General features: G+C 30.7%; 1 protein-coding gene across 1 annotated transcript in view; it reads left to right on the forward strand.

Annotated features, from left to right (window-relative positions):
* Magi (magi) overlaps window positions 1-17,594 on the forward strand; it is a 58,226-nt gene extending 40,632 nt beyond the window's left edge. Inside the window, exons 2-6 of the mRNA XM_065511134.1 lie at window positions 13,116-13,296; window positions 13,378-14,071; window positions 14,128-16,155; window positions 16,295-16,637; window positions 16,708-17,594. Coding sequence (XP_065367206.1) covers window positions 13,116-13,296; window positions 13,378-14,071; window positions 14,128-16,155; window positions 16,295-16,637; window positions 16,708-17,174 — 3,713 coding nt within the window. The 3' untranslated portion in view covers window positions 17,175-17,594. The remainder of the gene's footprint in view (window positions 1-13,115; window positions 13,297-13,377; window positions 14,072-14,127; window positions 16,156-16,294; window positions 16,638-16,707) is intronic.
* Window positions 17,595-24,863: the final 7,269 nt, after the last annotated feature.

Below are 24,863 nucleotides of genomic sequence, written 5' to 3' on the forward strand. Positions count from 1 at the left end.
CAGGATGTTAACTGTAAACGCTGTGATTAAGCAAAAAAGGAAAAAAGGAATGTTTCTATTCCATATTTATACTTGCAGCAGCAGACACATTTAGATTAGCATTTATTTGTCAGGCTATATGGTCTCTCTACATATTATTCACCTGTGTCCGTAAATGATAACCATGTAGAACCAACATACACACATCCATGCACATTTACATTACATTATGCTAAACAAATGTTTTTGTTGCACTAAAAAGACCCTTAAGCAAAATATTTGCTCCAATTTCATTATGTGGGATGTGAAATGCTGTTGTGAATGCATGGAAAACAAACTAGACTTTATTCAGTTGGTCAAAAAGTGAATGAATGGTTTAAAAGAAGAAAAAATCAAAAAAAAAAAAAACAAACAAAATTATAAAGGGGTCTTTTAAGAAAACAAGTAAATATTTAACTAACAACAAACCATTTCGCATTATACATGCATCTTTGATTTTATTTAGCTACAAAATATTTAACAAAAATTGAAACTGAAACTGAATTTGTGTTCAGTTGGACTTTAGAATTTTGTTGTATTACTCGTATGCTGCAACGGACAAGAATTAAGCTGATTTAAGCATAAATCTTTTTAGATTTTAATTAAACTATGTACTACAACTAGTGTATATTTTAGCGGTAGTATTGTGAATATTGCAAAAGAAAAAGTGTCATTGTTTGTTCGGAAAAATTCAAATAAATTGAAGTGCTACAAAATAATAACAAGTATGTATATCACTTAATCCTCTCGTCATAATTTTTCTATTAAATTTGTATTGATTTAAAAAAAAATGGTAAAAAATAACTGCTACAAACAATAGAACCTTTAAGCTAGTTATCTGATGGTTGCACAATTTGGAATGTAAATAAAAATTGGATTAAGTAAAATGCTAAGTGAGTGTTAGAAACATTCAACCTTCGAATTAACTTTAAAAACGAACCATGGATGAGTATAAGGGTATATAATAGGGTATTCAATTAATCGGGTTTCTGGTTTAATCGGTTAATCGAGCAAATAATTAACCGAGGTTTATATTTATTCGGTTAATAATCGGTTAATTTAAAATTATTCGATTAACCGAATAATTTCTATTTTCATTTTAAATTGAAAATACAACAACGAATTTTGTGTACAAAAACATAAAAAACAGCAAATAAGGTATTTGAGATATTTTTTTTAAACATATCGCCATTTGCTGCAACAACGTCATAACTTAAAATCCGTGTTTTAAGAACTGTTCTATAATCTTTCATATAGTTTCATCAGTTTTCAAAAAAGTCAATTATTTTTTGTGTGAGAGTGTTTTTTTGTTGTAAACATCAAAATTAAAATTCATGTTTTCTCGTATATTTGATAAGTAAAAATTTGGGTTTAATACAGATTAGAAAGATATTAACATCTACTATTTATATTTCTGAAATCGCATGATTTGTATAATTTAAACGATTTTTTTCTTTAGATTTAATAAAACTTTTCTTGGAAAAAAACTCACTCGCTGATTGTATATGTTGGAGAAATCGAAAGCATGATAAGGAATATTCATTTTTGAATTGTTTTAGATTTTGATCAATTTAATAGTTTCGTTTAGTTATGATAAAAGACTCATTTCAAAAAAAGTTTCGTCCATACATGTAAATACAAACAAAGTTTCAAATACATGTAAATTAAATATGTCAGTTGTTATACATACTTACTCACTAATCATGTTTATTGGATGTTCAAAAATATCTAATTTTAATTTGAAATTTGTCTTTGAATTGAAATGGAAAAATAAATACAAAAAAAATTTTTAAAGTGCAAAAAAAAAGGAATTTCGGTTAATCGACACAAATTAATCGGTTTATTTGTTATTTGAAAATCGGCAATTTCAAATTATTCGAACAGTTAACCGTCCAAAATTAATCGGTTAACCGATTAACGGTTAATCGATTGAATACCCTAGTATATAAACCAGTTTAGTATTTTACAGAAAAATTCTTTCATAAAACTTAAAAACTGTCCGATATAAGATAATTCTGTGCAAAAATTTTGTATGTATACTGAAATATTCTGAAATACAAATAGGAATTTCTGAAATACAATTGGAAATTTCTGAAATACCTTTTTAAGTATAAATTAAAACTTCTGAAATACAAATGGAAATTTCTAAAATATAAATGGAAACTTCTGAAATATAATTGGAATATTCAGAAATATAATTAGAAAATTCTGAAATATAATTGGAAATTTCTGAACTTCAATTGGAAATTTCTGAAATACAGTTAGAAACTTTTGAAATACAATTGGAAATGGTGTAGTATTTGTAATAACAGCACAAAAATGGAAATTGAATCATATTTTTTTTACGGTTTTAGAAGTTTGGGGTCATTTTAACCCCAACTTCTATATAGGGTTAATTTTAATTTTTCTGCTGTTTTTGTAAATACTAGGTTTTGTGTTATATTTTTGTTAAGTTTCATCAAAATCGGTCCAAAAATATAGAACATTTCGCTATCTTTCCAAGAGAAATTCCAAATATTGTAAAATGTGACCTTTAACCTTCACGATTTACGGTTTAACGTTTTCTTTTGCAAAAATTTTGTATTGAATTCGAGCCAGAACCTGCCAAATTTAAATTTAGCTAAAATGGAATAAGGGCAGTTTGTATATAAGGAGTGAGATCGATAAAACCTTAACACACGTTTTTCCTTAAAACTTTTAACAAAAGCATTGTTTGTTTTTTATGTCAGTTATTATGTTTAATGTCAGTTATGTTCATTTGATGTTAATCTGAATAAAAAGAGTTCCAATGTTATTAAACAGTAGCGGAATAACTTATCCGCAGATAGAAAACCTGGTTCAGGTAGAAGGAATGGTCCACATGATGTTTCTGAAGCCAATAAATAGAATGCATTTTCAAAAGTGGTCCCAACACTTCCTTTAGGAAAGCAGTCCGGTTTGCTCAGTACACGGACTATTTGGTACAAAAAGATAAAACCAATGCAGGTTTAACAAGTAAGAGAGCTATATTCGGCTGTGCCGATTCTTATATACCCTTCACCAAATTATACTTCAAAATACAAATTTTAAATATTTTTAATTAAACAAAATAATTTTTTTTTCCAAAGTTGTTTTTTCATTTTTTGGAAACAATTTTTTTTTTTTTTAATTTTTAAATTTTTTTATATACGTCATTGCAATGGTCGTTGAAATATCTATCATTTTTTTGTCTATATTAATGACTTAGTAATCCAGATATAGGTCAAAAATCGAGGTTGTCCTGGTTTTTTCCTCATATCTCAGCCATTTATGGACCGATTTTGCTGATTTTAAATAGGAAACTTCTCGAAAGCATGTCTAACAGAATTATTGAAGATTTGGATACCGAAGATATCTGGGGTCTTCAGATTGATTCAAATTGATTTCAACAGACAGACTGACATGGCTTAATCGACTCCGCTATCTATAAGGATCCATAATATATATCCATTATAGGGTCGGAAAATTATATTGTGGAAATTACAAACGGAATGAGAAACTTATATATACCCTTCTCACGAAGGTGAAGGGTGTAAAAACATACAAGGCTCAAAAAGTTCCTGACAGGAACTCTACTAACAATTTAAAGGCCAAAGACAGAGCACGGAAGATAATGTCAAATTGTATATCAAAAAATATACCTGCTGCATAATGGACGACGAAACGTACGTATGGAAATATTTTTATGTTGCTGATGCTCGAAGGAATGTTGTAAAAAAGTTTAGGGTCCAAAAGCTAAAAAATTGTCCTAAAAAGTTCATGTTTACAAAAGAAGATGATTCCATTCATAAGACTTGTTAATGTGTCCTCTTATTTTTGGTCTGATTTGGTATCCTGTCACTATGTTATTTGTACCAAGAGAGGCAAATCCTCCAAACTGCCTGGAGCTAAGGCCAGTGGAGAGATATTGGGCTCTTCTTAAAAGAGAATTGAAAAAAGGTGTCCAAAAGTGTGGTAGATTTTAAACGGAGATGGACTACATGTTCGAACAAAGTAACAAAAAGCACTAGAAATAGCTTAATGGAAGGGTTTCCAGAAAAGGTTCATAAATTCATCACTATTGATTCAATCAAATAAAAAAATCGAAACTGTAGGTTTAGTGGTTTCTTTTTATACCCATCACCTTCGTGAGAAGGGTATACATATATATAAGTTTGTCATTCCGTTTGCAATTTCCACAATATAATTTTCCGACCCTATAAAGTATATATATTCTGGATACTTATAGATATCGGAGTCGATTAAGTCATGTCCGTCTGTATGTTTATCTGTTGTAATCAATTTTCTGAAGACCCCAGATATCTTCGGGATCCAAATCTTCAATAATTCTGTCAGACATGCTTTCGAGAAGTTTCCTATTTAAAATCAGCAAAATCGGTCCAAATGGCTGAGATATGAGGAAAAAACCAAGACAACCGATTTTTGAGCTATATCTGGATTACTAAAAAAAATGAAAAAAACAACTTTGGAAAAAAGAATTTTATTTCAAATTTGTACTTTAAAGTATAATTTGGTGAATATAAGCTTCGAATATAGCTCTCTTACTTTTTTATTAAAATTTATGTATGTTAAGATTTTTTTCGATCTCCTTAGTTATTATAGATAAATTTAGATAAAATTTGATTAGTTTCAAAATAAGAAACTTGAGTATAATTAGTTAGTTAGCTTCAAATACATTATTGATTATCCTTTTAAATTATTTAAGGAAACTTTTCTGGAACTCATAAAGAAATTGTCGCAATTTAAAAAAAAAAAATTTTTTTCAAAAATGTTTCTTTAATTAAAAGTCCTTTTTAATGAAGAATAGACTCATCTTATAATCTCTTTATGTGGCATACTATATGTCTAAAGTAGTCCATTATCAAATTTAACCCAATATTATTGTCATTATTTTCTCTAAATATCCTTAGAAGTTTTAATGTTAAGCATCTCAAAATTTCCCTTGATTTTTAAAAAAAATATTCCCGGGAAGTTTTTTCCGTTTAGGAACCCTAGGTTTCTGCCAGTATTAGCTTTTCCAGCATATTTAGCCGAATAGGAAAATGCCTAAGAAAACTTATAGATATTTACAAACCTCAAAGAAACACTTTTCTGTTCATTATGGAGATACAAGTTGGAATTGAGGAAAACCTGGTTTCTAGTAATATTTTATTAATTTTCTCAATTAATGTACATAAATATTTCAATATTGTATGTCTATAAAATTGTAAATCTATGTAATCCCTATGATTAACTCAATTAATCACCAAATTTCATAGTAATTGTCTTAAAAACATCTCGTATTAAAAATAATATTAAATGAAGAGTGTGTCTAAGTCACGAGCTGCTGATTTTCATATTTTATTATTTCATATTTCACTAAATGATTGTTTTTTTGTAGCATAAACCAAAATAATTATAAAAATATGTCACGCACTATTAATAACAATTACATGTTTGTACATAATTCGTGTGCCGTAAAATCGAAAATGAGTGTCAAATTTTACACTGCACGAATTTTGGTCATCAGCAAACATTAACATGGGGAGGGAAGACGTGAAAATAATAAACACAAACCAACTAATTGATTATTAAAGATATTTTATTTATATTTTTTAAAATTAACATATAAATGGTAATTAAATGATTGTTTATCATTGTTTATGAGAATTTTAATATTTATAAATTTTATTACAAAATACGTAGGTATAAAGAAGAAATACAATTTCAATGGCAGCGCTCTTACAAAGGAAAATAGAACCCTTTGTGGGTTTTACAAAAGATTGGCTTTGTTAATAAAACATATAAACGGCTTTGTTTCGAATATAAATTATCAGACAATAGAATAGGAAATATCATAAATACATTAATATGAAAGAATAAAAATCGTTTAAAAATTCATTAAACATTTCATAATAAAACACATAATAAGATTACAGATTTATGATATGCAACCACACACAGTGGTTCGCCTTCAATTTTATTATTAAGCGGAGAAACAATGTGTCCAGTCCGTCTTGTAAATGAACATTAATGTTAAAGGTTTTGAACTACGGTTCATATGATCGATATAAATTTGTTTAAGTTTTTAAATTTTCTAAAGACTGCCTTGCCTGCAAACATTATTATAATCCATGTAAAATTATTATTATTCTGTCAAATATAGGTATTCAGTTTTATTAAATGTTGCCAATTTAATCTGATAAATAAAAAATTATAATTACATTAAATTAAGAAACGGTACACATTTCCGGGACCTCTCTCTTTTACCAATTAAAAATATTATTTATGTTTAGTTTTTATTTCAGCTGTTCAACATTTTTTGTAGAAAGTAGTTTATTATTTCTTTCTTTCGCAAAATGATACATTTTTTGGAAATATGAAAATAAAGATTGAAATCAAACTAAACCAAATAACGCTAACACTTTGATGATTCATTTAAATAGCGATTATATTTGAAAGCCAAAAACAAATACACAAAATATTCATTTTATTCAGTTAAAACAATGATTTCAGTCAGTTTGGTTTTGTTGCATAGGAATTTCTTATTCTTCTTTGTTTAAATCCTTCCTTATTTAATACTCGTAAGAATTTCAGGTATTTTCTCTGACTTAAAAGTCTGCTAAAAAAAATTCAATGGCATCTAAACAACAACAACATGTTAAACGTCAGCCTCAACAATAACAAAGTATGATGATGATTCATATACATAAATATGTACGCAAAAATAAGAAACAGAAACAGAGACAAAAACAAAAACCAAATGAATAAGAAACAACTAAAGAAAGTTAATAACAATGTACTGTATTACTGTTGTTGTTTTTGCCTTTTACTATATCACAACGATGTTTGTTTACAAATGAAACCAGTTTCCATGATTCTTGCAAGCAAACTCAGTGGATTGTTTTGTTGTTTCTTTGCTTTTTATATGCCATTTGGTTTTTGTTAACCCATTTTGGGTAGGATCAACATCTAAACGTTGTGATAATTTATGAATTGAAAAAAAATTACGCCGGTTAATCATATTTATGGCAAACGTGCTACTTCAGGCTACGGCTCCACTATTTTCCAGTTTACTTTTTATTATGACCCAATAACTTTCGTTAGGCCGACACTGCACAGTTGTTTAGATACTTTTTATTTTTGAAAATAATTCGGTAGCTCGTGAGCGATTGGAGATATGAGTATCTTAATGGAATTTCACATACCTAGTCAGTTACAAATTTCAACAGAAGGCAAGTTGTGTGAGTCTCACGCTATTAAATACTGAACTATACCGAATTATTTCCAAAATAAAAAGTTTCTAAACAACTGTGTACTGGGGGATATTTGTTGGATTTATATATTTTTAAACATATTCAATATTCTGAACATTAAGTAGGTGTAAATCAATAGCGTAATATGACAAAAAATTGTGAATTAATTTTACCAGTCGTTATGAAAGAGGGACTTTTTTCCGCACTGGCAAATTACATGGCACACAAGGTATTTACTATAATTTTTTCTACCCTAATATTGGGTGAAATATTGATAGTATATTCATAACAGTATATATCGTCACCTTAAATGTAAACGGACGTAACTGCACAAAAAATCGAAATCCATTTTTTGATTGATTACACTGTACAACACAAAAAATATAATTACAAGGTCCGACCAATAAATTTTTGATAGAGGAGACACAAAAAAAGACACGTATATCGGCGTTTTGAAAGTTTACATCTGAATTTAATTTAAGGGGGGTTAAACTTTCCCAACTCTGGCACATTCTTATTATTAATCGGCATAAGAAACCCTGCGATCCTTACATTTTATGTATAAACTCTGTTCAGCAAATTTTGTTCTTTTAAGAGCAAAAAACACCATTAAAGCAGGGATTTAAGGGGTTAAAATGTTCCGCAAAAATATTATCCGTGAAATTTTACTATAAGTACCCGAATACACCAAAACGGAAAATTCCACCAGAAAGTCAGAAATAAGACACAACAAAAGAGAGCTGAGGGTTAATTTCACAACAAAAGAGAGCTTAGGGTTAATTTCGCATTTATTAAGAATTTTATTTTAAAGACCCCAAAAATTTAGCATGAAAAAAAAATAGTAAAAATTTAACTAAAAATCACTAATATCTCTATTATTTTACCTTCGATAGCAAATTTGGATAGGAAGTATTCATTAATTACATTTTTTTAGCTCTAGGCAACTCCACTTCATTATCGTACAATGTCCAGCACATTTAAGCTATAAGCGAATGAATGCTTTTGAATTTATAGCGTTCTTCAATGAGTGGGCATATCTAAACAGAGTTTATACCTAAAATGTAAGGATCATATGGTTTCTTATGCCGATTAACAATAAGAATGTGCCACTCAAATGAAATTCAGATGGAAACTTTCAAAACGCCGATACACGTGTCTTTTTTTTTGTCTCCTCTATCATAATTTATTGGTCGGACCTTGTAATTTTGGAAAAAATTTGATTTTGTTGTATAGTGTTATTGTTCGTTTTATCGAACTACATATTCAAGCAAAATTTTAGACTCTTACAAATAAAGAAATTCGAATGGACATAACAACTACAAGTTCATGTATTTCTTAATGCAAAAAGGTGTAACTACACTTTCTTATGAAAAACAAGTAAGAGAGCTATATTCGGCTGTGCTGAATCTTATATACCCTTCACCAAATTATACTTCAAAATAAAAATTTAAAATTTTTTTTTCCTTTTTTGGAAAAAAATTTTTCGAATAGTTTTTTTAAATTTTAAAATTTTTTTTTTTTAAATTTAAAATTTTTTTAAAATATTGAAACAAAATTTTCAAATCTGACTTATATATTTTATAAAAAAGCACACTTTAAGCTATGTGTCTTACGTTATTTTTAATAGTTGTTTTCTGAAACCAAAATAGCGTATCATCAATTTAAATTTGTGTGAAAAAATAAAAATTTAAATAAAATTATGCTGTTTTATTTTAAATAAATGCAGTTATAGATATTTTTATATTTTTTATGTTTTTTTTTTTATTCAAATTACTAAAAACTTCTTATTTAAACTAAATTTTCATAAAGACTGCAAAAAACATTCAATTGCAACAAATTTATTAAACAAATATTAGGAAACTACCTAAAAGAAGGTAAAATACTATTTATTTTACAATAATAAAATCAATTTCGAATTTTTTGATGATACGTTTTGCATTTTAGTTGACGATATGTACACACAGTTACTAAAGTATACGTACGATCGACTTTTTGGGCCTTTTTTAAAAAATCAATTGGGGTATTCACACGGTCTGCTATTAGTCATATTGTCATAATGTCCTAATATATTATAATAGTTGTTGTTGTATTTTAAACAAAAAATTGTGTTATTTTATGACAAAACAATGAAGATAGTTCCAATAGTCTTATTGGTTTAGGACTTTTTTGTTTGAAACACAGCAAAAATTTATTAGGACATTATGACAATACGACCAAATAGTATACCGTGTGAATACCCCATATATATTTAAAAATACAACGCCTGACTCATTCATTGACTCACTTACTCATAACTGATGAGTAAGTTAATGAGTGAGTGAATGAATGTGTCTGGCCTTGTATCTTTAAATATATAGATTTTTTTAAAAAAGGCCCAAAAAGTCAATCGTACGTATACTTTAGTAACTGTGTGTACATACAAAAAGCAAAAAATTAGAAAAAAGGGTTTTTTTGAGAGCATGTTGTTTCAAATTTTATGAGAATTTTTTTAGAGCATTTTTCCGGTTTCCCTGATTATGACTTATGATGTTTTTGAACATTTATAGTTTGTTTAAACTTCTGTACAAACTTTTGGTGCTATTGTTTTTACCCTAGTTGCATTTATCTACGTATGTTTTAATAACTGTAAAGGATTTTATGGTTATTTAACAATGGATCTTTGTGGTAATTAAGAATCTGTTCCTTATATACATACTCAAACGTTTTGTCATATTCATAAAATCTTTGTTGGTCACCACTAATCAGCCAATCATTCTTAGATTCAATTTCCTCTTAGAATCTAGGTCATTAGTTCAGTTAACTAACTAACTATACACTAACATACAAACTAGCACATATTTGAAGTTAACTTTAAGTACTCCTCTAGCATGTGTTGTCAATTGATTAGTGGTTTTTTGTTTCTTCTTTTGAGTTTCAAACTATATTAACTTGTATATATGAATAAAGATTTCTTTTTCTTTTGAAGTTTACCATAAGTTTATACGAGATATTATGGTTGTCTAATGTAATGCTCAAAATTATCTTATATTGTATATGGTTATGGTTTGTGTGTTTATAGAATAGAATCACTAGGGAATCAATCATGCATTTAGTTTTATTTATGCTTCAAAAACCCTAATAACCAACCACTAAACAATCAATAACCACTATCACTTGTAAATATGATGCCATTATGCCAAGAGACTTTGTATTATGAGTATAAATAGTGTGAATAGATGTGATGATAAATAGTTATCATAGTTTTCTATCCCTTGTTTTGTAATATATACACACAATACATATTTGTGTTTGTTTTTATTTATTTATATATACATACAATACAATGGCATTGGATTTTTATTTCATTAACCTGTTGCACAAATCTCACTATTATTCTGTGTTTAAACATACTGTGGTTAACGATACAATGGAAACTTTTGCAAAAATTCAATGAATATCCGAACTATCCCAAAACATTCTTAAGAATTTTTTATTTTTTTAGTATTTCATTAATATATCTTTTAATATGATTAAATTCTGAAAATAATTATGTTATAATACCATAAAAAAGACCTTTTAAAATTGTTTTTTCTAATTTAAATTTTGTGGCGCGATATTAGAACTTTTTTCACCATTAATTGAAATTTGAATGAATTCATCATGAATTAAAAATTCTTGAATGCATTCAGTTTGCTCAAAATATGAATTGAATTGAAATTTGTATAAATTCATCGACGATTAAAAGGAACGGAATTTTAATCTATTTTTACAATGAGTTTTTTTAATTAGAATAAAGATGACAAAAATCCCTTTTTTCTTTTTTTTTATAAAAAAAGTTGCTCAGAAGTATTTTTAATTCGATTGGACAGCTTGATTGCGAAATAGCTTAGTGCTGGTTCACACGCGGCTCATTCATTCAAGAATTTTTAATTCAAGATGAATTCATTCAAATTTTAATTCCATTCAAAAAATTAAATGCATTCAAAATATTGCAATTAATTGCATGAATGAATCAAAGATTAATCCAAAAATTAATCATTCTTCTACAGCTCTGGGCGATATAACCGTAAATTATTCTAGGAAACTAAATTTTATAAACAAAACAAGTAAATATTTGGCAAATATTTGCTCAAAAAAGCGTAACCACTTTTTAGCACAAATTAGTTTGACGTGTTTAAAGGGGGGTCAGACGGCATGTATTGCTTGTGTTTTGTGCCATGTATTGGGACATTTTTCCATATGTAAACATGTACATACCGTGTGATCCATATGAAACTTTGTGTATGTAAAATACATGTGTATTACTCGTGACATTTTTTGCAATTAGAGCATGTTCTATTTTCGTGTGTATAACAGTGTTGTATTTTGAAATACAACACTGTGTGAGTGCAAAATAAAAAAACAAAACAAAAAATAGTAAAGAAAAATCATAACAAAATAAATTTCATTGCATTAAATATATGTATTGTGATTTAAAAATGTTTTAAATAAATATATTGTTAAAAACAACAAACATATAAACTAATAGAGGTTATGTCACATGCAATTACATATGTACGTTTGATCGTGGAAATTATGAATCGTATGTATAACGTGAATTTTGACATACACATGGAATTCCATATGTATCGAATACATGTCCCAATACACAAGCAATACATGCCGTCTGACCCCCCTATTACTCTTACAAGTGTTTTGTAAGATCAAACAGCATCAAATAAAACAAAACTAAATTTTTTGTTTTGAATCATACTAAGTAAAATAAGTTTTTGAAATAAATAAATTAATGCAAATGTATTTTATTTAGTGGTTATGTCTTTTTCGTCAAATATTTGTCATGTGTGACGCTACCTTAAGAGTGCTGTGCCGAATCTTATATACCCTTCACCAAATTATATTTCAAAATACAAATTTTAAATATTTTTAGGTAAACAAAATTTATTTATTTTTTTCAAATGTTGTTTTTTTAATTTTTTGTAAAAAAAATTTTTCGAATAGCTATTTAAATTTTTTTTTTAAATTTAAAAAAAATTTTTCTTTTTTAAATCTTTTTCTTTTTGGTGAAGAAAAAAATTCGGCTTAAAAAATATTTTTTCCGATTTTGACCCATTGTAGGTCCAACGTACTATGGTCTTATATACGTCGTTGCAAAGGTCTTTGAAATATCATTAAATATCCATATTGTCTATATTAATCACTTAGTAATCCAGATATAGGTCAAAATTCTAGGTTGTACTGGTTTTTTCCTCATATCTCAGCCATTTGTGGACCGATTTTGCTGATTTTAAATAGGAAACTTCTCGAAAGCATGTCTGACAGAATTATTGAAGATTTGGATCCCGAAGATATCTGGGGTCTTCAGAAAATTAATTGACTGACAGACGGACATGGCTTAATCGACTCTGCTTTCTATAAGGATCCAGGATCAATAGGGTCGGAAAATTACATATATTGTGGAAATTACAAACGGAATAACCAACTCACGAAGTTGAAGGTTATATATTCAGATTTCAAATCTGTTCGTTCGAACATTTTCGGACGGACATTTTGTTTTAAAAATTGTTTTGGTTGGACTGATTTTGCCCATTCTCCATTGCAAACAATTCTGATCAACAGAGAAAAATGTTTTGAAATGATAATTTTCAATTGCTGATAGAGAAATGAAGAACCTAACCTACTGCCAGTTTGTCGATGTTGAATGAAGTTAGTCGACAACATTTAATGCTATTTATATAACAAATCTCACAAAAATCTCTTTGTCAAGACAATATTTTGCCCATTGACGACAAAAAACAATATTTGTATTAAAAGTTGTGTTAATATGCATATGCTTTGCATTAAAAATATATTTCTTTATATTTACAGAGAACCTTTTACAAAATACTTACTGTAACGGCAGTGTAGGAGGAAGTACAACTGGTAGCGAAGGTATTGGACCAGGCTCTTCAAATATACCAGATCATGATGATCCGGGGGATGGTTTAGGGCCTCTACCACCTAAATGGGAAACTGCCTACACCGAAAGAGGAGAATTATATTTTATAGAGTAAGTACCGACTTATACAATATACCAACAATGAATATCAGTATCAGTGAATTTATTTTTTTGTTATTAAAACAAATTTAGTCACAATACCGGTACCTCACACTGGCTGGATCCTCGACTTTCCAAATATCAAAAGAAATCTTTGGAAGAATGTGGAGAAGATGAATTACCCTATGGATGGGAGAAAATTGAAGATTCTCTATATGGTACATACTACATCGATCATGTCAATAGAAAAACCCAATATGAAAATCCAGTGTTAGAGGCTAAACGCAGAGCAGCCGAGCAAAAACAACAGCAACAGCAGCATCATCATTCGCATCCTCATCAACACCAACATCAACACCAATTGCCACCACAACGTCCACAGACTCCGTCATCATCTAGTGTGTTGAATGGTACAAACGCTAGTATAGCTCTAAGTTCTGTTTCATCGGCGTCCACCCTATCCACGGTGGATATATCACAGCGAGCCATGCAGCCACCACCGCCCATGGTCCAGGAACAAAATGCCAATAAACCGCCCTTATTGCCGTACAAATTTACACGTAATCCAGCTGAAATGCAAGGAGAACGTATTACCGCAACGCTACTTAAGTCGGCCCGAGGTTTAGGCATAACCATAGTGGGTGGTGATGATGGGGTAGAGGAATTTTTACAAATAAAATCAATTGTACCAAATGGGCCTGCATGGCTGGATGGTCAGCTGCAAATGGGCGATGTTTTGGTGTATGTAAATGATACATGTGTTTTGGGTTTTACACATCATGAAATGGTAAGTAGTTACATGGTAAACGATCTAACATGCTATTAATCTCTTTTGTGTTCTAGGTAAATGTCTTCCAGTCAATTATGCCGGGCGAAACTGTCACTCTAGAAGTATGCCGTGGTTATCCCCTGCCATTCGATCCAAATGATCCCAACACTGAAGTTGTAACTACGATAGCTGTGGATGGCATCTCTGCCCATGAGCCGGACAAACAACGACGCATGCTTATGGATCTCAATATGGACGGAAATTATAATTTCCTCGACATATCGGGTGCTAGTAGCAATGGCGGCAACAAGCACAATCTTAGCACGGGCAGTGCTATTGACAACAGTGGTTTTATATTGATGAAAAAACCCGAAGTCCATACATTTTCGATAATAAAAGGTGCCATGGGTTTTGGTTTTACCATAGCCGATTCGTCTTATGGGCAAAAAGTTAAAAAGATATTGGATCGTGCTTGCTGCAATCAATTGCAGGAAGGTGATATATTATTGGAAATCAACGATATTGTGGTACGAAACAAGTCTCATGTAGATGTCGTACAAATACTCAAAGATTGTTCCAAAACCGAGCCCACAATGGTGAAAATTCAAAGACCAGTGACATCTTCGACAACAACGACAAACAGCACTTCGCCTAATAGTGCTGGTCAGAGTGCAGCGGGGGGCAATAATACGGTGGCCAAGTTAAGAAAAAATTTCCTGGGTGCCACCACAGGCGGTATTGGCAACAATGCGCTGTTCCGCAGCAAGACGCCCACAGCTGATTTGTACAGTACTATGCAGAAAGAAATTCTACCTATTAGACCAAAAACTCCACTAGTTGATACGCGTAGAGCCAGAGTTAACACACCCAATATAGAGCTGAATGAGGATAGAGAAGTGGCAGCTGTAAATACCAGTGCTGAGGAAACAGCTATGGAACGCTCATTAGCCGAAAGTAAATCACATTTAAATGAGGGCAGTAAATCGCAAAACTCTTTATCCGAAATTGATGCCATCAATCATGATATTCCCTTTATGGATCCATATCCAAAAATGGTTACCAGCCTGAGTGAACGTTTGGCTGGAGTATCCATGCCCAGCGAGGCATTGCACAATAACGGCCAACAGGGACCGGGTGTGGGTGGTTATTTGCGTACTACCGCCTCTGGAGTGCCGAACTATGAGAATCAGGGAGATTATGTAAGTGCCGGCAGTGGTAATTATAGTTCTATCTATGGCTTGGCACAAATGCCACCCGTAATGAGTCCCCTAAGTGGTGGCCTCTATGGACCACCAGCAACGTCATCGGCCACAACGGCGGGACTTATGGCACCAGCTACCGGTTCTTACCACCATCATCATGAGTCATGCTTTTGCTATGAATGCCAAGATTTTCGAAATAATCGTCTGAGAAATTCCTCGACGGCACACAATTTACAGCCGCCCACACATGCACAACAGCAGCAACAACCCTCACCTAGAAGTTATTATCCAGTCTATCATCCACCACAACATGGTCATTCCCAATACTCACCCGCCTCCTCAGCCAGTTTACAGGCGGCTCATATACAAAACGAACGCATGCAAAAGAGAGTCAATGAGCTGTTGAACGATAGACGACGTGTTGGTTTCTCACCTCTAGATCATCAGCACCATAATCAAATGCAAATAAATACCGGCATTGGAAATTCCACTGCTGTTGGAGGTGGTTATTCACCTTCCCAGCAACAATATTTACATCAACATCCAAATCATGGTGGCTTAATGAATCAACCGCAGCCCCAACATTCTCCAGCTCAACAACAGCTTGGCAACTGGCCAAACAATGGTGCAGTTAACTTTAATTCTATACAACAAGCTGGCGGCTTAATGCGTAATGGCTTTCCCGAATCAAGCGACATTTTAGATGGCTCTGGTGAACAGTTTGTTCTATCAGAAGTGACATTACAGCGTCAGGCATTGGGATTTGGCTTTAGAATTGTTGGCGGCACTGAAGAGGGATCTCAAGTTACGGTGGGTCATATTGTGCCTGGTGGTGCGGCCGATAATGATCATCGCATAACGACAGGCGATGAAATACTCAGTATTGATGGTATTAATGTGGTAAGTGGACCAGCAAAAATATTTTGGAAGCAATAAATTGTAGTACCTAGCCTTTCTCAAAAATATATGTTTCATTCAATGAAAAAATAACAAAAAAACTTATTCTTATACTTGTGTTATTACTTAAATTTTGTTTAAGGTCAATTCATCACACCACAAAGTAGTTTCCTTAATGGGAGAAGCAGCTTTACGTGGTCAAGTGACAATGATTTTAAGACGACGAACGCGTCCCGGTATGTCACAACATCAAATGCAACAGCTAACAATGCCCCCGCAATTGATGGTGCAACAACAGTCCATGTTAAATAACCCTAATATGTCAGCAAACGGTGGCATGCTACAACATCCTTCACCTTTACAGCCATTGTTGCGCAACAATCCCGTACGTTATCCTTACGATGTCATAGTGACCAGACATGAAAATGAAGGTTTTGGCTTTGTTATCATTTCATCATCTAATCAATTTTATGGTTCTACAATTGGTAGGTGTTAAATTGTAATTACGAAACTAACAGTGTGAAACTAATTAATTTTTTTCAATTTCCCATAAAGGCAAACTTATACCTGGTAGCCCAGCAGATCGTTGCGGCGAACTTAAAGTGGGTGATCGTATTATTGCTGTAAATCGCATTGACATAGCCGGCATGTCACATGGTGATGTGGTTAATTTAATTAAAGAATCTGGTCTACATGTTCGTCTAACTATTGGTTGTCCCAAAGAAGGAGCCATCATAAACGCTGCACCCACTATGCCAGCAGGTAGTGGAATTAATGCTGCACCTGGTGTAGGTATTAGCAGTGGAGGTTTACTATTAAATTCTGCTCAGGCTTCGCCCGGTCAAGTATCACAGACACTAACTCCCACTCTGCAAACAAATTTGGATCCATCAACTCAATACTTTGAAAGGCCACTACTAAGTGGCGGTTCAAATGCGGGCTCTGCTACATCATCAACATCTCACCACCAGCAACCAGCTCAACAATCACCAAATCCCTTACCAGCACCACCACAATTATGACTTTGAGATTTACGTATAAAACTCTTAAAGAGTTTTCTTTAGTAAATGTTCAACAACACAAAATCCCCAACCCACCCAGCACCAACACCAACCCCTAGCCTTATTGACACTTACCTACAAACCTACCTATATCTAACCCATTGACCATCATTAGTTTTAACACAGTACATAGTATATAATAAATGTATATACAATTACTTTTATTAAGATCTTTTATAAATGTATACATAAGTAATTTTAAATACATATTTAATGTTTTATTGTAATGTATTTTTAACGTATTTAATCCAATCCCTTACCCAAAGACTGATGACTTTTATATGCACATACATGCTATACTTACATATAGTATATTTACTTAAATAGAATGGCTCAATTCATGTTAAGAAAACTTATCTTAAAAAAATAATAAAAAATACTATATCCATTTTGTACTTAATTCATATAATTACCATTTAAATTATTGTTGTATTTGAAAAAAAGTTCTAGTATTTATACATATCAAACGAAATTTTACACATTTTAAATTACATACTTATTTACTCAAGTAGTGTTACATATCTTATTATTAATAATATTTTACATAGTACATATAAATGTATTTTAAATTGATATATAAATCCTTAAGAATATTCTATACATCTTCTTAATATTGTTAATTATCTTTAAAGAATAAAATAAAGTTAATAAATGGAAAAATAAAGTAGATTTTAAGTGTTAAATTTTAATGATCATTTATTTACAAATTAAAAAATAAAATATTATATATTAGTTTCTTTTTGTACATTATATAAAGTGTTAAAAATACATATAACTTTAAACTTATACATACATACATACTTATGTAAAATATATATTTCACGAAATAAATGTAGTTTAAATTATACAAAAAATAAAAGTGTTTGAGCTGAAAGATTTTATCGCTTACATAATTATATAAATTTACAAAATATTTCACTGATGGGTCGAAACTAGAGTTTCCAAAAAAAACGAAGAATTTCAAAAACACGGTTTCGGGTTTAAAAAATTTAAAACCGATCGGTTTCGGTCGGTTTTGTGATAATTTATTAAATATCAAGTGTTATAGAAACAAAATTAGTTGATAATATAGGAAACGCTAACAAATTTCAAATTCAAACTTGACGGGTGTTCAAGAGGATAAGGAAAATTTGGTACATTTTCATTTAATGGTACGTTTTTAATATATTAAATTAGTTCAATGGTAGTATGATACCAAAAAATGAGAAATAAACCAAACTAAGGTGTCATAATGGTACTTTTTGAATTTTCTATAATATTGACCCTATAATCAGGAAATTACTTTGATTTCAAACTTGACGGCGGCTCAATTATGGAAAATTGGTACTTTGTCTTCCAATTGTAACTTTTATTATATTAAACTATTTTTCTTATGTACATAATAGTTGGCTATAGTATTATTTCTTTATTGTAATAGTACTTTTAGAATATTTTATAATAATAAACCTAAAAATTAGACACACATTATTCTGAATGAGTTAGAATCGCAAAAGGTGACTTTAGTGGTACATTTCTTTTGCATTTTAAATAATAATGGGACCAGAAATATGAAATTAGGCATTCACGATGCTGAGTGGGAATATGGGAATTATGGTACTTTTTTAATTCTAATAATACGTTTCGAATGAACTAGAATTCACATTACAATGAACCAATAAACATGAAACTTCATTGGTTTATTGGGAGACTTAATAGTACTATTTCTTCATACTTTTATTGGATATAAGTATGAAAATAACTAACTCTTTGTTAAAAACACTTTGCATTCTTTTTTTTAATTTAATAAATAGTCATTTGAATTTAATTGTCAGGAAATTCTTGGATGAATCTTTGGATGAAAAAGTTTGTTTTTCATTTCTAAATTTTTAATTTTTCTACTGAAAATAGATTAAAATTAAAAACCGAAGAATATTGTCGGATTCGGTTTTAGACCTTGAAAAACCGCGGTTTCGGTTTCCATTAAAACCGAACACGAAACTCTAGTCGAAACAAATATTATACCGAATAAAAAAAGAAACGCTTCAAAAAGTTAGAAGAAATTATGTCAAACATTAAAGTTTTATTACCAAAATCCTAGTTCCTTCATTATTTTTGGTACAAAATCATCAGACTTTTAAAATCCAATACAACAAAACGAATTTAATAAAAGACATAATCGTATCGAAGCTCTTGCGAAAAATAAATCCGCATACAACAAAACAAATTCAATAAAATAGATAATCGTATCGAAGCTCTTGTGAGCATTTCAGCAGACATTGATAATTGGCAATAATGATCTATTCCGGACTGGTTAAAGAGCATAATGTTTGTACAAAAAAATTTAAGATACGGCAAAAAATTCGAAAAGTCCAATTGAAATTGTTTCCGACCGGACGGAGAAAATAAAAATAATTTTAGCTTATACATACAAAGAGACGAAACCAAAATTAGTTTGTTTTAGTTTAGCAGAGAAAAATATGAATAATATTTTATTGAAAATTTTCTAAATGACATAGAACAAATTACAAAGTTAAGTATGATTTCGTTTTATACATTTTCAACAAGTTAAAATGAAACAAGTTATAAATCTAATGCTAGGTATACACGTTACGATAAGTCGTACGATAAATCGTATAAGTATGAAATTAGTAACGTGTATCATGTTGTCGTACTAACGAAGTATGAAAATCAAAAATTTTTGATTTTTGTGATATTTTTATTACTTGTCATTTTTTTCAAAGGAAATAGTACAATTTGTAGTAACGTCTATCACAAAATCGTACTTCAACTCATACTACGATTAGTACGAAAAATAGTATCGTGTATACCCAGCATAACACCCCCACTCGAAATCTACTTTAAAACAATCCCAAAAGTTTACAAAAATTTAAATGCTTTTCCTTAGAAACGGGTTTAGTCAAAAAATCAGCTAGTTGATCATTTGTAGATATTCCAATAAACGAAACTTGATTTGATTGGCGTTTTTCTCTTATGTAATGATGCCTTATATCAATATGCTTCGTTCTTGGATGATATACTTCATTCGAGGCTAAGTGTATGGCACTTTGGTTGTCACAACATATGTTAGTAGGAATTTGATCGTTAAATTCAAAATTAAGTTCCTTTTCCAGCATTCTTAGCCACATGATTTCTTGCACTGCTGCCGATAATATGGCGTTATAATATGGCGGCCTCTGTTGTAGATAATGCAATGGTTGGTTGTCGTTTGCTATTCCAGGATATTGCTGCATTTTGTAATAAATTAACGTAACCAGTAACTGATCTTCGATCTTCCAAATCATTACCCCAATCAGAATCTGTATACGAAATAAGATTATTATTACCATTAGTATAAAAATGTAACTTGTAATGAGTAGTTGCTTTCAAATATCGAAGAATACGTTTCACAGCTGTCCAATGAATTCGGGAAGGAGCTTTATTAAATTTACTTAAAAAATTGACAGCTTGACTTATATCAGGACGTGTGCATTGAGCAGCAAATAATAAACTACCAATAGCTTGTTGATACGGAACATTTTTCATTGTATCATCTTCACATTCGGATTTTGAAAATTTTTGATTAAGGTCCATTGGTGTAGATATTGGATTACAATTTTCCATTTCATATCTTTTCAACATGTTTAGAATATATTCTTCTTGATCCAGAGTTATATGATCATCAGTTTTAATTATTCGCATTCCTAAACATCGTTTTGCTTCACCTAAAAATTTCATTTTGAAATTTTCCATTAATTTTGTTTTAAATAATTGACTAAAATCCATATCATTAGTAAATAGGAGCATATCATCTACATAAAGCGCCATAAAAGTAATTTTGTTACCTTCAATTCTATAATAAATGCAAGGATCAAGTTTAGAACGTTTCATACCATATTTTTGTAAAGCATCATTCAATTTATTATTCCAAACATGACTTGCTTGTTTCAATCCATAAAGTGCTTTCTGCAACTTTAAAACATGTCCATTGGGAACTTTCACAACTGATGGCGCTTCAACATAAACATTTTCCACCAAATCACCTTGTAGAAAAGCAGTAACTGCATCCATTTGTTCAATTTTCAAATTGTATCTTGCAGCTAAAGCCATTAAATAACGTATTGATGTATATCGGACAACTGGTGAAAAAGTTTCTTCGTAGTCAATTCCTTTTCGTTGTGTGAAACCTTTGACTACAAGCCTGGCTTTATAACGAATTGAATCATCCTGTTCCTTCTTCTTCTTGAAAACCCATTTTGTCTTAATTAGATTACATTTATCGGGTTTTGGAACTACTATCCATGTTTTATTTTCTTCTATGGACGATAATTCGCTATTAATAGCTTCTTGCCTCTTTTGGTTTTCTCTTGATGAAAGAGCTTCTTCAATGCTATTTGGTTCTTCTTCGGAAAGTTCAGCACAATAACTTAACCAATTCCAAGTTCTTTTTTCTTTATTGGCTAGTCTTTCACTTCTTCTAGGATTGGATTCCCCCACTGCACCTTCATTACAGCTTTCAGTTTCTACAATTTGACAATCAGTAGTTTCACTTGAGTCTAAAGTTTCTTCAATATTATTGGAATCGTTAGTTGATTCTACTTGGTCAGATTCTTGACATTCCCCCACTTCATTCTCATTAATAGAATTAAATGATAATGAACTAAAGTTGGAATTATTATCTTCATCATCAAGATTATTTGAATTCATAGGGACGTTTTCATTTTGTTTGCTGTCACAACTGAAAAAATAATATTATTTTCCTTTTGTCTGTAATAAATAAAAAGCTTTTTTATTTTCATCGAATTTTACGTCTCGACATGTTACGACTATCTTTTTGTCTATATCATATATACGGTAACCTTTAATGTTAATGCCATATCCAACAAAAATACCATTACTTGATTTTGAATCCCACTTTTTGCGTTTTTCTTTAGGTATAAGTGAAACAGCTAAACATCCAAATATTTTCAAGTGACTTACGTTAGGTTTCTTTTTTGACCATAATTCTTGAGGTGTACATTTCAATAGTTTGTGTGGGGATCTGTTGACAACATATGCAGCGGTCTGCACTGCTTCAGCCCAAAATTCCTTCGGAAGTTCCGCATCACACAACATTGATCTTGCCTTTTCAGTTAATGTTCTGTTAACACGTTCCGCAAATCCATTCTGTTGAGGATTGTATGGTACTGATTTTTGATGTTGAATACCCCACTTCTTTAATGCAGCTTCAAATGTTTTGTTTATGTATTCTGTGCCATTGTCGCTTCTTAGTATTTTGATTTTGCTTTCTGTTTGATTTTCTGCAACAGATTTGAATTCTTGAAAATTTTCAAAAACGTCAGATTTATTTTTTAAAAAATAAACAAATATTTTGCGTGAAAAATCATCTACGAATGTTACAAAATACCGATTATCACCAAGCGACTTTACTTCCATGGGTCCACAGACATCAGTGTGTACTACCTCCAAAATTTTTGAAGCTCTATTTCCTTCGTTGGGAAATTTAATCTTACATTGTTTACCACCGGTACATTGGCATAGCTCTTTATTCATAGAGTTGACATTAAAGTCCAAACCAATTACCATACCATTGCTTAGCTGCTTTAAACCATCGTAATAGAGATGTGCAAAACGTTTATGCCATATTTCCATTGAGTCTTTGCCACTGGCATTAAATGCTTGATAGGATTTTGGCGTATTTAACCTATACATACCATTTTCACATATAGCACTTGCAATCATTTGTCCATTTGAACCAAAAATATTTCCGCCATTCTTATCGAATACTATTCGATTACCAGTACTACACATTTGACTCACTGATAATAAATTTTCTGTTATATCTGGAACATATAAAACGTTTTTAACCGGTATTACATATTTACCAAATTCTCCACAAATATTTATTTCAATATCGCCCTTTGATTTCACTTTTAGTGAATTGGCACCTGCTGTTTTTATTTCACCTTCATATGGTTCAAATTTCTTAAAAATTTCTTTCTCCTTCGTCATATGTGCCGAAGCACCACTATCAATGTACCATTTTGATTTATTATTCACATACCTACCGCTCAATGCATAAAATGATGTACTATTCTTGAAATTTTTCTTTTTCTTTATGGTTGGACAATCAGCTTTAAAATGACCTAAGCCATTGCATCCAAAACATCTGCGTTCAGATCCATTTCCTTTTTGCTTTTTTTGAAACGCTTTCTTGCTAACTAATGCATGACATGAACTTTCGACTCTGACATCTTGAAGTAATTTCATCTTGATTGAATCAGCTGTTATTTTTGTACCACAGCTTCCAAGAGACATTATCATCGGCCTATATGTTTCCGGTAATCCTTTTAGTAGTAAACAGCCCAACCATTCATCATCTACAACAAAACCTATTGATCCCAATTTTTGAGATGCAATTACAATTTGAGATACGTAGTCCTCAATTGAAGAACAATCTTCCAATTGAATTGAGCATAGCTTTTGTAACAACCCGACTTTTCTGTCCAAACCTGAATCCTGGAACAAATCCTTAAGAGCTTTCCATACATGGCATGTCTTTTCGCAACCTCTAACATAAACATAGAGTGACTTATCCAAAGCTAAAATTACACGGCATCTTGCTTTTTCATCTTCTTCAGGTTTGTAGTTTTCCAAAACAACATCTACATATTTCCACAAGCCTTCCAATCGTAATTGTGTTTCCATAGCAAAACTCCATGTTAGCCAATTTTCCGAACCAACAAGCTTTTCAAATTTCTCAATTTGACCAACTGCCATGTTTTTTAGAATTCGTTAATTCTTTTTATTTTATATTTCTTTTTTCGTTAAATTTACAAGATTTAAAATTGTATTTAAAAAATCTCAATTTGCTGGTCCCATAACCTTTTAGTTTAGCAGAGAAAAATATGAATAATATTTTATTGAAAATTTTCTAAATGACATAGAACAAATTACAAAGTTAAGTATGATTTCGTTTTATACATTTTCAACAAGTTAAAATGAAACAAGTTATAAATCTAACAGTTTGGAAATTACTCTCGAGATTTATTAAAGTTCAAATGCTAAATATTCTAGTTAGTATTTTCATATGTTTCGTGTACAGTTTTACGTGATAAAATCGTACCCACAAGTTTTTTAAAATATTTGTTTGTTTTAGAATATAAGAAAATCCATAGGGTAATTGTCTACTGTTCTGTAAACAAGTCCCCTATTTATAATATCAATGATTCAGTTCTTGACTACCAGAAAGTTGTTTTTGAAACAGGTTTATATTGGTTTTATATATTCTGCATCCTTATGAAATTCTAAGACGAACTAGCTGTATCTATTAGACATGCCCTTAAAAAATAGATTTGCTTTGGATGGGTCTTATTTTGTTCATTAGCAGCTAAAACTAACTAATTTTTTAAAATAAACTATTTTCTTACGTAGAAATTTATAACCGGTTATGGCCAATAAGGCTAGGTTGTTGAAAATAAATAAATAAAAAAATTAAAACTAACTACTGCAAAAGTTAAGTGCAATCGGATAACTAGAACACGTGCCGGAAATCGATTGAAAGTTGTAAAATTGGGTAAATAATGGTACTTTTTGCGATATCTTAAATATTTGAATACTGTTTTTTAAACATTTGCAATAAACCTAAGCTTCTAGAGAAAATTATCTTTGAGT

This window comes from Calliphora vicina, chromosome 5, assembly GCF_958450345.1.
Source record: "Calliphora vicina chromosome 5, idCalVici1.1, whole genome shotgun sequence".
NCBI classification, from domain to species: Eukaryota; Metazoa; Arthropoda; class Insecta; order Diptera; family Calliphoridae; genus Calliphora; species Calliphora vicina.